Raw genomic sequence first — 17,363 nt, forward strand, 5'->3', positions numbered from 1 at the left:
AATCGGCAGGCATTCAGATTTAAAACTGATTTATTTGCAAGATTCACTTAACAAGTTTGCGAAAAGCGATCAGCTGACATACAATTTTTTTTTTAAATTTTGAACAGCTTTTCCCATTGAGGATGTAAACTTACTTGTTTCTTTTTTACATTCTTTTCTTGTTTAAGTTTTCTCTAATTTGTGTCATTTTTAATTGGCACTTTTGTGACGTCCTTAATGTTCAAGAGGTCTTTCCACTTTCGATGTCGGCAAGTGACGTAACCTTCTATTAATGGGCCTGCTTTATTTGAACCAAAATTGAACCAAATTTCTAAAAAATTTATGGATTTTTCTGATAAATTAGGTTGCCAGAAAATTTGTAATAGTAAATAAAATATCTATTTTGGATCTCCTATTTGGGTAACTTTAATAAAAGTCAACTGTAGCTCGACCCAAAATGCTTTCATCCCTAAAATACTCCAAGAGCATACTTACTCACACTCTACATTCAGTTGGGTGTACATGCATGGCTCTTTGGAAGTACAATATGTACCACCAAACACCCCCAGTGTGAAAAGCAATTGTTGGCAAATGGGGCCCGGGTAGTCTCATCTCTACTTGCTTTTAACAAACGCACACACACACCCATTACCAAGAATTGTAAAGCAATTATTTCGGAAACTGAAGGGTACATAAAATGAATTTTATAAGATTACATTATACCACCACAGGGGTTAGTGTATACCTTGTTATCGACCAGAACTCAATTGTTTTATTTTCCAAATGTTAGACAACAAAATATTCGTTTGAAAACAACAGCAGGATGATGGCAAAGTGGTTTCGCCAACGTCTACATTATAACGGGGCCCTCGTAATCTCGCCCATTTGATGGCATGTTTAAAGTGCCATCGAATTTTTTTTCTGAGTTCACCTTTATCTGTGTGTAAACATGTCTACGTAGTGCTTATCTAAAATTGTGCCGCAAAAACCTGTTTCTTGTCGTTTGATGGAAAAAAGATATTGGGGTCTTTCGGAATAAATTCAGCTTGGTTGAAGTTACTATACAATCGAGACTAAAGATGATGCTGAAGTAACATTTATGTTAGCTACCTATATAACCTCAAAAACATTTTCCGTTTGATTTCCAGTTCAAAGCCTATATTCAATTCCAATTGGTTTGTGACATAGCGACATATTTTGTTAAAGAAGTTGTCCACAAGGCATTTATTTTAAGGAAGTTGGGCTGCTATCACTCTCTAGCCAATTCAAAATTACTACAAACGTTTAATCAACTCACCTGTGAAGCTAACATTTGAGCATGTATAAGATTGTTTTGCTGTTGTGACATCCAAGGAGCATTTGCTAAAGCCTGATGATGTAGTAGCATCATTTATATTCACCATACGCGTTAAAGTAACCAACGTAAGAGGAATTGAAAAAAAAAAGAAAAAAAAGGTGTTCATTTAGTAACAGTTGTTGCAGTGGAACAGGCGGCACACAGGACAGATGTTCTTTCTGTTGCCGTGTACTGTATGCTAAGAGAAGTCTTGAAGAATATGTAGATAAAAGTAGAGGAGGAGGAAGAAGAAAAATAAGCACCTGTACTGTGGCTTGTGCCGCCAAGGCATTCGAATGCATTCGTTGGGCTGTTGCTGCATTTGGCTGTTGTTGCAAAATATTTTGAGTATTGTTATAAACGTTCATCGCTTGGCCAGCCGAGCCCCTTTTCATGACTTGTTGTTGATGATGAGCAGCTGCAGCCGCCGCTGCTGCTGCCGAGGAATGTTGCTGTTGCTTTTGTTGCAGGTTCGATTGGGAAATAACTTTGGGTGGAGGCTGTGAAGGCTGCCGTGTCCAATTAACTGAATTATTTGCATTCGAACGATTGCCTATTAGCAGATTTGAGTCTACGACTTTGCTGGGCCAATAATCCTCAAATTCAGTGCCATTGGGAAAATAGCTTTTGATGTCGGTTAGACTGATGACCGCCACATTCTCACTGGAAAACAACTCATTGCGTATGCCTTGCACTTTGCAACAGAATTTCAAATAGGCCAAATCCCAACCGGACAACAGATCAGCCTTTTGTTTGAGATTTTCGGTTTCGCCCTCGAAATAGAAGAGAGGCACAACCTGTTCGCCATTGCGCACTGTATATGGAACCACCGATTCTTTGTTAATGCGTATAAACCCACATTTCTCTGAGGGCGATTTGCTGCCCGAGATAAGTTTACGATAACATATATCCAGGAATTGGTAGAACTTTGAGGCATCCGTTAGGCGAACAACTAAATCCTTTTGGGTGAAAAAATCTCGTCCGAATTCTCCATCACAATGCTTTTGATTTATTTCAATAAAAAGGCGGGCCTCGGCTTCGGTAATGTAATAGGAACGCACACACGTGCAACTGGAATAGATGTCCGGATGCAGACAATTAAGATATTTGCCCAGCAATTTCAATTCGATCATGCGAACCGAACAGTATTTCTCTGTTTGCCTATAGATATAGGGTATATAGGTTTTGCCAAAAGTAGTCCAACCAAAATGCCCCTTTTGGGATTCTTCGTCGCTGGGGGCTTTCTTATCGTCAGTGCTGGATGAGCGACCATTGGCCGCCCCCACTACACCATTTGCGGGTTTTTGTGCACGATTTAGGTAATTGAGAATATTCGTTTGGCCATTGGCATTGACGGGCGGTTGCATTTGACCATTGGCCAAGGCCTGACGCGAGGCCATCTGAGCAGCCTGTTGTTGTTGTTTGGCTAAAGCATCTTTTTGGGCTTCTTTCATTTTGGCGGCCAACTCTTGAATTTCAGCATCATCGGCACGTTCCTGTTTAACGGGAGCCGACCAGGTGGAACCCAAGCCGGTGCCATGTATGGGCAGTGGTTGGCCATTGGCACCCAAAACACTGGTGATTTCAATGTCGGCAGACATTATGTGTTAATGTTTGTTGTATTAAGTAATAAGGATGTATGATGATGAGAAGGGCAGGCGGCAGTGTGAAAAATGAAAACTAATTATTCTTGTTTTTGATGTTGATTTTTTTTGCTTATCCAATTTCAGGGTAAACACTGCAGAGGCCTGAGCATTTTTTAAGGGGAGGTTGGGCTAAATTGCACAAACACAGAAATGTTGATTTTGAATTTATGTTTGTTTTGTTTTAATATTCTTAATTATTTTTATTCAATTTCTTGTAAATCTTTTTTGCTTTTGAATTTATTTTTTACTTTTACATATACTTTCACACTTGGGGAGCTCCCGCGCTCTCTTTTACTCTTGTATGATTTTGGTAATGCTCTTTCTTTGTCAAAATAATTTCAAGTAACCAGTAACTGCATTTTGTTTTAGTTGTTGTACGTATGCTTGGCTGCTGCTTCTTCTTCCTTTCGATGTGCTGAGTGTATGCAATACACATTAAGGCGCACACACACGCACGCACGCACACACATTAGCTGATATACACTGAAGCCTTTTCTTACAGCCAGCCAACCAACGTTTTTCTTTTTTTTTACACTGCTATTATTGACGTTAGAGTTGTTGTTGGTGCATGAACTTTAATTATTTTAACACACAGAGTTGTAAGAAGGGAATTTTTTATCCCTTTTTCACTAGCAAGTGGGCGAATGCTTCTAATTGGCACCTTTTTTTGTTTAACAAAAGGTATATTACTTCAAATTAGCATACATATTTATTTTTTTTCTTTTTTTTATTCATTTAAAACCATATGAATATATTTTTCACTTTTTGTTTTTAAATTATTCATGGTTTAATGGTATTTTGTAGCAATGATTAGTTGGTAAATAAATTTTCACGCCGCGCTTTGTTATGTTTTTCCTTTTTCGAATATGGGAAAATTTATTAATTTTTTTTCTTATTTGTTTTGTGGTGTGTACAAAATATAATAAGGTTTCGCGCGTCGCCGCTTCTTCTTGGGGGCAATCTCTATTAACCGTACCAACGTACACATTCACCGTTCAAAGTCAGTATACGAGTGTGATCGTTGTTTCTGCTGAAATTCATACAAGCCCAAACATGCAACCGGCAGAGGCAATAAGCAGCGAAAATATAACCCATGTACCCCCCTAGTATATATATGTATATATATACACACGCACACATACCCACTCTTACTTAGCAGAGCCAGACCCATACTTATCCGTTTATACACCAGGCCAAAGTGGCAACGGCAACAACAAAAGCAACGCAGAGAACGCTGTAGCAGCAGTTGAGCTACGACATCGTTTCAGTTTCGTGCAAACTAAGTTCTTGTTGTTATTGTTTTGTGTTTCTTCTGAAACCCACCAAACGTCCGCCCGCCCATTCGTTCGTCTGTCTGTCAGTGGCGTGTCCCTCTATCTTTCCAATCTGTGTGTATTCCCTCCTCTGTGAACGATGATGATGACGGCGGCGACGACGACGACGATAACAATGACTACGATGGTATTGCCGAACCACAACACGATGTTGAGTTTTCGTTGAAAACGACACTCACGAGACTTTGCTTCTGTTGTTGCTTTTGCCTGTGTGTGCCAAGTAAAGCAAAAAAAACACACACTTTTTGAAGTATTTTCCTCAGTTGCTGCTTGCTGCCGTTTTATTGCTTTCGTCGTGGCGCTAGTCTCATTCATTGAAATGTTCATGACAACGACAGGCCCCGCTTCGTATAGCAGCAGATTTTTGTATCGTCGGTTTTGTGCTATAAATGTACATTGACGGCTGTTGTTTTTTTTTTTCTTCTTTTGTATTTTGGTTTAACGTTTCTCTTGGCATTTGAGTATGGATACATACACACTACATTCATATAGATGTCGATATGTATTTAAAAATATATGTATGTTTGTTCAGGGGTACATACGAGTTTTTATGTGTTTTTTCCTTCACTTTTAGCGCTGCTGTTGTTGTTGTTGCTGGCGTTGTATTTTTGCACTTAAAACTTTTAACGAAAAATAAGAAAAAGAAAAAAACGAACGAACCAGCATTAAACTTCTTTCATTAAAATGGAATGTCTTTAAAAGCGTTGCTAGGAGCTTAAAGACCATGAGGAGTGGGGGAAAATGAGAAAGGGAAATAGAGAAAGACTATGCTATTCGAAGAAGAAAAGAGTGAGAGCGAAAGCTACAATAACTGATAAATTTGATTAGAAGGTAATAAGACCACCTTAAAGATTTTGGGAGTACAGTTCTTTTTAGCTGACAACATTACAATCCAAGAAGGATTCATTACCGTTTAAAAAACTGTTGATATTTTTTACATGTCTAAGACGTGATTATCATATGATATCACGACTGAAGGCCTTGGTCAAATTAAGAGAATAGGTACTATCAGCTACATAGATTACCAGATACTCCCAGGCAAAAAGACATAACGACAAATATTACAGATGTAAGAGTAAAAGTGATCAACTTTGATTTTGCTATTTTAACTGTGTGTTAAATTTCGTTATTTTCATTAGTCCCATTCACTACCTTCCGCTAACAGATGTTACAATAGATTCTCAATAACTTTCAATGTTGCCATATTCGAAAACTGATAAACTGGTTTACTTTTGAAATATTTCGCACAGTAATACCTATGTCAAACTGTAGAAAAGAACAAGAAAATATACCCATATGTGCCTACACACGTACCTACATATGTAGTACATATAATAATTATGAACTTCTCATATTTTCATACATACCTTCATATGTATGTGCATGTGTATACACAAACATTTTAAGAAGAATCGAGCCAGCCAGCACCTTCAACTCATGCTTGGTTGGTGATTCCCAAATGTGTTTGATTTCTGTGCTGTTTGCTTAATCATCAACAACAATTTATTGGGTACCTCTCTACCAAATGAATGAATTACTTTGAAAAGGGGCCTGCTTGAGTGAGCAAACGACTGACTGACTAACTAAGTGAGCCAGTGAATGGTGGTGGTAGGTTAGGTTTGGTACTATGCGGCGCTGGGTTATACAAACTGACATATATTCACGTATGGTATGCATAGATGAAGATAAGTTTTGCTTGATAACAATTGGTGTAGGGTTGTTGGTTGGTTATGGGGAAACGGGGGGGTTTATATAAGTTGATTTGATTGGGAGGTTACTTGTAAACAAATATGTATGTATGTATATCTTTGCATGCACGAATGTTCGCATATGCAACGTGTAAATTCCGAAAATATTCGCTTTAGCCAACTAGCATTTCAAATTACACTTTTGCCCTGACGTCATATTCAATGGGGGCCATAGCAAATGAAATTTCTCTATACACCTTGCATCTATCTTGGCTTGTGTTGGCTGTACGTGAGTTCGACCAAAAATCTTTAATCAATTAGCGAGCAAATTTATGAGTGAATAGTGCAAAAAAAAACGAGATAAAACTTGGGGGGCTTACAAACTCAGCTTGACATTGATAACGTTGGGAAAAAATCTTACTTAATATTTATTACTTTAATAATTTATTTTCACAATAATGCTTTAACAATATTCACAATAACTGTTGCCGTTGGAATTATCTATTAAATTGAAACCCCCTTACAAAATTGGATTAAAATCAAAACTCGTAAAAGTCCTACGACCAGCTAAATATATTTAAAAAAACTTGAAAAATTTATGGAAATGAAGATGTGAAGATTTTTTAATAACTATACGCCTTTCAGATTTTAGGGTTTTTGGAATATGGGCTAATTTTACCTATTGTGAATGGCGTCGTAAGGTTTAACAGAAGCCCGACAGGGCAAGTTACGTAAGCCTTAAACCCCATTTACACTGCTCATTAAATCCGGATTGAAAGATCTCATCAGATGATTTTGTAAAGGAAAAACAGAAAATTTATGGAAATGAAGATGTGAAAATTTTTTAATAACTATATGCCTATCAAAGGTTATAGACATATAAGCCTTAAACCCCGTTTACACTGCTCATTAATCCCGGATTTAAGGATTTCATCAGCTGATTTTATAAAGGGAAAACAGATGATCGAGCCATTAAATCAGGATTTGAAGAGCAGTGTAAACGGGGTTTAAGTCCTTTCTACTCAAAACCACGAAACGTTTTATGGATAGCATGATAAAAAGTCGTCGGAGATTCCCCTGCAGGAGGTTGTGCATAAAATATTAGAATCATTCAATGCTAAAACGTACAACAGGATTCACTTCACCAGGTGACGACAAACGGCCAGCCGACACGCATTTTTTTTAATTTTGTGTTTGTTCACATTCAATTTCAAATTGTACAAAATTGAAATATTTCAAGTCGTATTTTAAAAAGATGTGAAATAAACAGAAAAAATAATTCGTTAATGTAAAATATGCTACATTTGGTCAGAGAAAAACTATTTTTACTGATACTGGTGATTCACAAAAGGCAGATTGTGACAATTGATGTGTTTTATTTTGGTACTGGATAGATAAGCAGTGAAGTGCAAAATTAAAACGCAAAAGTTTCCAGTGCAAGTCGGTTTGTTTGTCATGAAGTGGTAACGCCATTTGCCAACCTGTCAAAAGAATACGAAGACAAAATGTAAATATTTGTAAAATTTATAACTAAAATTTGCAAAACTTGGGGATATTTGCGTGGCCATAGCAGTCAAATAAAATTTATTAAGATTTGTGCACGCAATTGTATAATTTAAATTTATTTTACCATTCACAGTAGAGGATTTCTGCGAGTGGCCACACTTATTTGTGAAAAACATATCATGGCAATCCTGACAACAGATGTTCCGCATAAGCCTCCAATGGTAATATATCCAAAACTTCCTTGTCCTGAGTAGATGCCATTTTCATACAAATTTCCTTGGCCTGCACTATATAGTATTAAAATAAAACACACCTAATGTTAATGATGTTCGTAGGTCCTATCCACTTCATGTTTCCGCAAGTGACTAAACCTTAGTGAATATCCTGGACGTACCCATTCGCTGTATGCATTGATATCGAGGGGTTTTTAACAATGTGAGACTGGATTAACCATATGCTAAGGAACCGGTGATTAAAGTGTAGGTCCGAAAGGGTCTTGGAAAAGCCATACGACTATACTAGATCTAGGAACCTGAATGTTAGCCCGGAAAAGTCTGAAATCTCCCTGTTCTTGAGAAAGACAGAGGGAGGCGAATTTGACGTGCCATACTACCTCAGACATAGATTTCAAAGCCCGACGAGGTCAAATACTTGGAAAGGAAACTGAAAGTGCCAAACTGGGCTGCGTACCGGGAAGGCTCCCAGATGTTGGACAGTATTTTGTGGATTGTGATGAAGAAAAAAGCCCAACATAAAATTAAAATTTGAATGGAATGAAAGAAGTTTGTGATCTGAGACGACACTGTTGCTAGCGGCACAGTCTTGGGTTGACGGAACTCTGGTATAGCCGTTTGGAGTTCATAATACACGTATGAATCAACGCTATCGGACAGCGGGCCTAGAGGTCTTCATAGAGCACCAAGAGACAGCTACCTGTTTCTGACTGCCTGGCTATAATACGTTCCTTCAAGCAGAGATCCGGACGATCACGGAATGCGTGAGGTGGTATGGGATTAACGCGAGGACGTCGGGTATAAACATCTTTACCGACAGTAAAGTTGCCATCAGGGCTGTAACAACCAGCAAACTAAGATCTCAAATAGTCTTGGAGTTTAAGAGAGGGATTCACAGCTTATCTATCCAGTACTAAAATAAAGCACAGCAAATAATACAAATTAAAAATTTGCCCATAAACATTCCATTAAGGAACGCCGGGAGACTTCTCTCATATCAATGAGTGCTGCCCGATACAAGTTTAAACTCACTAATATGGGAACTCCTTTTTATTGCACTGTCATTCACAATAGATGCATTGCTTCAGTTGTCAACACTAGTTTATGAAAAACATACCATGGCAATCCTAGAACTAGATATTTTCATACAATTTTCAAATCTCTTACAAAGAATTTTTAGACACTGTACTCTTTCAAAATATGCCAATTTCGTATCATGTCACATACCTATCTATTAATATATATGAATATTTTTTTTTTTATTTTTCAGCTAACTGTACTTATTCGATATATGCCAATTTGATGTCATGTCACATATTTTTCGATATGTTCATGTGATTTTATAGAACGAGCCCGCCCTGTTGATTATTCAACATTAAAGGTAGACTATGTTGTTTATACATTTGTATGCATGTATGTACATACATCATCATGCCCACATTTTATAACAGGCTTACTCATGGATTTCTTATCTAATTTAAGGCATACAACGCAAACGAATTGTTTGTGTGTTCCGCTGGTATCGAGACACAAGACAGGCCCCATTTCAATTTGCTTGCTTTTATTTGTTGAGTTAGGTAGCTGCATGAAAGAAGAGAAAAGGCAAGCGGCAGGCCTCTGTCTAAATGCAAAGTAGCGTAGAATCTAAGGGTACTAAACCCAAGGAAAGTCTGTTGTACAGAAATTTGTTTATATTTAATTTTGTATTATTTTATGTATGTTTTATACCAATAAAACGAAGAAGTCAAAAAAATTTATTAATATTTGAACCCGTTATTTATAATAACTGGTTTAAATTTAATTCTGCCATTCACAATAGAGGTATTCTGCAGGTGGTGTAAAAAACATATCATGGCAATCCTGAAGACAGATGTTCTACATAAAGCCTAGACTGACTGCATTCGCAGTGAAAAAGCCTTTCAAATTATTGAGGAATCCGACGGACTCTATTCTTCGCCCGTCAAACAACAGCACAGCAAGGACAACAGCATTAAGACATAGTTAATATACATATCCTCATTTCGTGAGCGTTTAATTATCCCACCAGGCCGCGTCGTTAAGACGTCTTAAAAGAAAGGTGCCTGAGACTATGCTAAATCATTGAAGACACATAGCCATATAAATCGTTGATTATCTTTTCATATATGTAGTTGTGTGTTGTATGGAGCATTCCACTATCCGCAACCTGTGGGGGCGCCCGGCAGCTCGCAGCTATACTTCTCGTGACAGCAATGAACACCACAAGAATTGGACCTCCATGTTTCCAGCATGTGTGGTGCTTACAACTATCCGGTGCTAGGGCTACTTAGTTCGTGGACACGGTTAGAGAATTCCTCGACAATTAAATTGTATAACAATCTGTAAGACACGTCAGGAGAAATATTTGAAGTCTATGTCATGATAGTCATTTGGACTGCTGGGTATATTTGCAATTAATTGAAGTGAAATGTATACTTGCTGTGTTTTTTTATAGTACTGGATAGATAAGCCGTGAAGGGCAAAAATAAAACGCAAAAAAGTTTCCAGTGCAAGTCTGTTGGTTTGCCAACAGAGATTTGTGCGCTCAGTTGTATAAATAATTGGTTTAAATTTTGTTCTACCATTCACAATAGAGGATTTCTGCGAGTGGCCAAACTAATTTGTGAAAAGCATATCATGGCAATCATGACCACAGATGTTCTACATAAGACTACACTGGTAGCATTGCACTCTATAGTACTAAAATAAAACTCGGTACCACTTCTTCGTTAACAATTTTTATACCCTACACCACTACTGTGGTACAGACTATTATAACTTAGTGCATTTGTTTGTAACACCCAGAAAGAAGAGAGATAGACCCAATGATTCTGATTCGATTTGGCTATGTCCGTCTGTCCATGTTAATTTGAATTTGGTACAGGCATGTTTTTCGGCCTAGAGATGAAGCCTATTGAAATTGGAAAAACTCTCTTCAGATTTGGATATGACTCCCATATGTATGTTCGTCCGATTTGCAGTAATAATGAAATAAAATGGTCATTTGTTAATCGATTCTCTCGAAATTTGGCAGGAAGGATTTTCTTATAACTCTAGACATTACCGGTGCGCATTTATTGACCAACCTTCCCAAAATTTTGTACAACACTTTCCTCGACGACTACTACATTATTTGAGAAGTTTGTTCGAAATCGGTTCACATTTTGATATAGCTTCCATATATATGTTCCAATGATTTTGGGAAATATTGCAATAAAGTGCTCTTTTGTTAACCGATTCTCTCGAAATTTGGCAAAAAGGATTTTCTTATGACTCTTGAATTTCATACAAATCGGCTCAGATTTAAATATAGCTGTCATATATGTATATCGGCCGATTTCCGCTCCAAGAGCCCCTGCAATGGCATTTTTTGATCGATTTTGGCAAAATGTGTCATAACTCTTTCCCCAGCGACTACCCCAATATCTGAGAAGTTTGCTCGAAATCGGTTCAGAATGATATATAGCTCCCAAATGTTCGCCAGATTTTGGGTAATTTGCAATAATGTTGTTATTTGAGAACCGCAGTTATTACAGTTTGAAACATCCGAAAACATCCGTCGAAGTCCATCAACGTTGGTTCAGAATTGGATATATATAGTCGGCATCGCCCGATTTTTGCCTTCCTTTCTGATTTTATAATGCGTTTTGACAGTTGTTCAGGCGAAACGTCGAAGTCGTCAGTACTATGCTTTAAAGCGGGTTCTATTCGTTCTGACAACAACATAAAGAAATCAGCTGTTTTTGTTGTCAGTCGAATAAAAGCATCCCCAAATTAATTGTTTTTCATAAGCTTATGATTGAACCAACTTTCTCACAACTTCAAGAATTTTTATGCATAAAAAATCTGATTTGCTCACATTTTTAGGTTATGGCATACGAAAATAACATACTGATATTATAGCAAAAATGATAAATTGTATATAAATTGACAAATTTGAGAAACATTTTAAACCACATGTGAATACAAAACGTGACATGTCAAAAGACAACTGCATCCCATGTAATAGCGGCTTAAGAATTTAGCAAAAATCTGTCTCTGCTATAAACCCAAATAGTCATACTTATATCTGAAATACAGTTTAGACAGAAAACCAGCATGTGACCAAAACGTACATTTGCACATAATATTTGTGTTATTTACATTTGAATGTGACTATATGTATACCTTTCATCTACCATGCTCATGCTATATAGTCACATCTAGTGGTCTTTTCTATAACAGTGTTAAGACGTATGTATATAAGGCATGTGTGTGTGCTCGCACGAACAAACAAACATAACCTCATGACTTATGCGGCAAAGTTAGCAACGATTTCAATACGGTTTGATTTCCTTTCATTTATTAATGCCACCATAATAACCAAATAATTTAGAATTTCCGTTTTACACTCTCTTTCGCTTCATATATCTACGTGAGTGGGCAATTAAATTACAGCTAGACTTTTGTGCTCAGTCACAAAATAACATAAGCATGCAATTTGATACACATGGGTGTGTGTGTAGTATAACCTACATAAGTACATACTTATACGTAGCATATATAGGCTACATGGCGCTGGAAACTAGATAAACTACGGACCACTTTCAACTAAAGATAATATACGGATCTTTCCGATAATATAAATGCCCATTCGAAACCCTTGTATCATTCCCTTTTTTGTACCCACCACCATAGGATAGGGGTATACTAATATAGTCATTCCGTTATGTATTCTTGATCGTCTCGGCATTCTGAGTCGAACTAGCCATGTCCGTCTGTAGAAATCACGATAGCGCTCGAATGCGAAGAGCTAGCCGCTTGAAATTTTGCACAGATACTAAATATTGATGTAGGTCGTTGGTGATTGCAAATAGCCCATATCGGTTCAGATTTGGATATAACTCTCATATAAACCGATCTCCGATATGGCTTCTTGAGGCACTGCAAGCCGCAATTTTTGTCCGATTTGGCTCACATTTTGCACGTAGAGTTCTGTTCCGACTTCCACCAACTGTGTTAAGTCCGGTCCAAATCGATCTATAACCTGGTATAGCTCCCGATTTGACTTCTTGAGCCCCTGGAAGCCTCAATTTTCATCCCATTTTGATGCATTTTGTGCATAGAGTTCTGTTGTGACTTCCAACAACCGTACCAAGTACGGTTAAAGTCGGTCTAGAACCTGTTATTGCTCCCATATAAACCGATATCCCGATTTGATTTCTTGAGCCCTCACAAGCCGCAATTTTTGTCCGATATAGCTGAAATTTTGCAAATAGTGTTCTATTATGACTCCCAACCAAAACTCGTTCTTTACTTAGATTTCCTTCACACATTGTGTAATCTATAATCGGTTAGACAGAGATATATATTGAATACCTGAACTCTAATATTCCTTAAACCTTTATGCTAAACTTAAAAGTACTCTTTCGGCCCAAGGTACTTTACCTTTTTAGTACCATTTTAAAATTTGTATTTTCCATCCCTGATACATACTGAATTCATTTGGAGCGAAAATGCCTATTAAATTATTAGGGAATCAGTTCCAATGAGAATAGAGATTTCTAATCATTTTACTTCACATCGGAACGAACTTGCTCACCTACAGGAGTTTGAAGAGGATCGCCACTTCCCAATGAAAATGTGGCTACAACAGCAACAAAACGATTGCAAAGTGGACCTTGGAGGTCACAGTTGCCTTGAGGTGGTTCCATAGTCAATACGATCATTTTGGGAGTTTACAAATTGCTAAATTGGGAAATTTATCACGTCAGAGAACACAATATTCAGAAATTCGCCAGGTTCGTGCAGCTTGCCACCGGTTTTTTGACCGATTATGAGCAATAGAAAAGACAAAAGATTGTCATATCGAGCAAAACTGAATAGATTCTGAAATTTAGACTAGTTCCACACTTTTTTGTCATTTGAATCAATAAAAAATATTTCACACAAATTATGTGGTAAATTGGTAACATTTCGTGTCAGCAAACCCGTAGTATGTATGTAAAAATATTTATGGAAATAAATCCGAAAAGCTTGTAAAGAAACCCTTCTTTAATAATAACATCAATTAATTAACATTCTTATTCTAAACCTGCCATTTTAAAGCCAAAAAGTTCTTTTTAAATTAAGCACAACTTAATTATCGTCAGGCGATAAAATGCACAATCTATTACCACCACCCACAAGACTTTCAGTAGCTGCATAAAACAAATTTACAACAACAACATACACTTAAAGTGACGTTAACATTTCCGGTATACTACAACGTTGAGATTTATTCAACAAAAAACAATTACAAACAAAACAACAACAAAAAATGAAAAACACTGAATAAAGAGTAGTTGTGTGTGCATTTGGCCACATACACACGTGTTTGTATAAGTTTATTATTTGCATTAGCGTATGCTACATCTATTTCCTCATTAATGTTAAGCTTTAAAATTCATATAATTTAATATACACATTGTACACGTGCATAAATAACATCAAGGCATACAAATCTAATGTTTGAAATGCCTCATGAGCGTACATTTGTTTGTGTGTGTGTGTGTAGATAGATAGCACCGCTTTATGCAAGCATGGTGGGTGGCGAGGGTACAAGAGTGCAAGAGAGAAAAAATTTCAACTACATAACCTAGTTAGTTAACTCACCATTTTGGATTGTAGGGATTAAATAAGACAATTTGATTGTTTGCAACAACAGGGAAACCCTGCAACTCACCAATAACGGAACTGAAATAGGCATCTTTCAATAATTCTATGCCACGGCTTGGCCTTTATTGGAGAAGAGATCTTAATTAAAGTTAACCATTATTTGTGCTTCCTCGGCTGTCTTCTGATAGTAATGAACATGGCAAACAACTTTCAGTAAAAACATACCTTAGTGAAACTAAAATAATTAATCGCTTCTAATGCAGTCAACATTGCCGACACTTAATTTCCAAATCTAACCATCTTTTAATGATCATTTCTACCTGGCAAAGAAGCATGTTGAAATATTAATGGACTTTTCGCCAAGCCCTCTATAATCTCTGATTAGTTATACACAAACAAAGAATGCTGGTTTGCCCAACAGATTGTATTTACAAGTAAGACCAGCTTTTGTTTTCTTTCTCTTTCATCTTCAACACAGTTTGACAATTTTGGATTTATGCCAAACATTCTCCATTTGTCATACTGTGATGACGTTATTTGTCACGTACACACTCACACACGCACAATTTTTTTTGTATGTATACCCACAAAAAAAACCGTCTTATTATTAACAATTAGGGGTGTGGGAGTTCAAGCGAGGGCGTATCTCATTTCTATATGCTTTTTAATCTTTTTACTTCAAGAGTGGGTTGTTCAACTCAGAAAAAAAACGTTTTCACTGCAGAACGTTAAATCTTTATTATCAGAAATAAATTAAGAAGTAAAAAACAAAACAAAAAAAACACAAGTGCTAAGATGATGTGGGTTTTGTTTTTTGGGGGGCAACGCAATGAAGCTGTGCTGTCAAAGACAGTATACAGGTAAGGTCATCATAAAAAATATTTGTTTCAAGAAAATGTTCCAATTAATCATAAAATAAAGAAAAACAAGTAAAAGCGTGCAAAGTTCGGCCGGGCCGAATCTTATATACCCTCCATCATGGATCGCATTTGTCGCGTTCTATGCGCTGTATCTCTTTTTAGGCAAACAAAGAATATTGCATAAGAACTGTTGTGCTATTGGAGCTTTATCAAATTATAGTTCGATTCGGACCATAAATGAATGCTGAACATTGTAGAAGTCATTGTGTAATATTTCAGTTCATTCGGATAAGAATTGCGCCTTGTAGGGTCTCAAGAAGCAAAATCGGGAGATCGGTTTACATGGGAGCTGTATTAAGCTATTGATCGTTTCAGACCACATTGGGTCATGAGAGAAGCCGTTGTAAAATTTCTTCCAAATCGGATGAGAATTGCGCCCTCTAGAGGCTCAAGAAGTCAAGATCCAAGATCGGTTTATATGACAGATATACCAGATTATAAACCGATTTGTATCATACTTTACACAGTTGTTGGAAGTGACAGCACAACACTATGTGCAAAATTTCAGTCAAATCGGACGAGAATAGCGCCCTCTAGAGGTTCCAGAAGTCAAGACTCAAGATCGGTTTATATGGCAGCTATATCAAAACATGGACCGGGTATAAAAACTACCTTTAAATAAGAAATTTTTGAAAATTTTCTATAGATATTGAACTTTGAAATTTCTTCTATATATGATTTTTTTTTTGAATTTTCCCGTACTTATTTATGCAACCTAGTACAAAAATCAAGGCAATTCATCAAGGAAACTGCGGTTTTCATTTATCAAGAAAACTGTTCACGTTTCAACTATAATATTGGGTTGCCCAAAAAGTAATTGCGGATTTTTTAAAAGAAAGTAAATGCATTTTTAATAAAACTTATAATGAACTTTAATCAAATATACTTTTTTTCTAAAGCAAGCTAAAAGTAACAGCTGATAACTGACAGAAGAAAGAATGATATTAGAGAGTCACAAGCTGTGAAAAAATTTGTCAACGCCGACTATATGAAAAATCCGCAATTACTTTTTGAGCAACCCAATAAATCATTTTTTTTGTTTGTTTTCAATAAGATGTATAGCTCAAAACATTTTTTTATTCTAAAGTGAGAATCAGTAGAAGAAGACTCGTAACAACCATAATTCAATGGAAAGCCTTGTACTGACTTCGATTGTGCGGAAAACGATGCTAAACCTCAATTAAATTTTGTACAATCTCACAATATTTGCAACAGTGTTGCTAATTTGTATAGTTGTAATTAAACTTTTTTTGGCGTTTAAAACGTTGTTTTGGTAGTAAACAGTTGTATGTTGACATCATTGTTACCTTACGAATGTCAACCAAACTTAAAACAAATTGGAGTTAGAAAACTCCACTTTGTTTGGAAGAAAATTTAAAAGAAACAAAGAAATGGATTTAGAAACAGAAGTTGCTGTATGCTTTGCAGCACAACATGAAACAATACAAAGAGGCGTATCAAGCAGGGCTAGACAGCATAAGACATGCCGACACGTTGGCCGTTGCGGGGGACAGCTACCGGGTGAATGTAGTCTTTGGAAAAAGACCGCCACCCATTGCACTTAAAGAAATATAAACCGATCTCCCGATTATATGGCTGACATTTTGTCCATAGGTACCAAATATGGTCTAAATCGGTCCATTAGCTCACATAAAAACCGATCTCCCGATTTTTTTGAAGTTCGATCTTGGAATAAAGGTAATAATTATACAACCCACAAAAATCAAGACAATTTATCAAGGAAACTGTGGTTTTCATTTATCAAGAAAACTGTTTCCGTTTCAACTACAATGAATCATGGATATGAATCATTTTTTGTTTTCAATAAAGTGTATAGCTCAAAACATTTTTTATTCTTAAGTGTCAGTAGAAGAAGAGCCGTAAAAAACATAATTCAATGTAATGATAAATTATTTGTATGACTCAAGGAGCAATATTTTAATGATAAGATTATAAATAGATAAAAAAATTAAAGAAAAAGATGAAAAAAAAAACGAAAACCGAGAGATATAAACAAGGGGTCGAATCGCGTAAAATCGTGGTTGGTGTGGTGTATCGCCTTTGGCT

General features: G+C 36.6%; 1 protein-coding gene across 1 annotated transcript in view; it reads right to left on the minus strand.

The window, feature by feature from the left end:
* LOC106085054 (protein hairless) overlaps nucleotides 1-17,363 on the minus strand; it is a 135,369-nt gene that overhangs the window by 22,330 nt on the left and 95,676 nt on the right. The window contains 2 exon segments of the mRNA XM_013249083.2: nucleotides 1,277-1,348; nucleotides 1,579-4,915. Coding sequence (XP_013104537.2) covers nucleotides 1,277-1,348; nucleotides 1,579-2,916 — 1,410 coding nt within the window. The 5' untranslated portion in view covers nucleotides 2,917-4,915.

The sequence above is a fragment of the Stomoxys calcitrans genome, chromosome 4 (genome assembly GCF_963082655.1).
Source record: "Stomoxys calcitrans chromosome 4, idStoCalc2.1, whole genome shotgun sequence".
In the NCBI taxonomy this organism is placed as follows: domain Eukaryota; kingdom Metazoa; phylum Arthropoda; class Insecta; order Diptera; family Muscidae; genus Stomoxys; species Stomoxys calcitrans.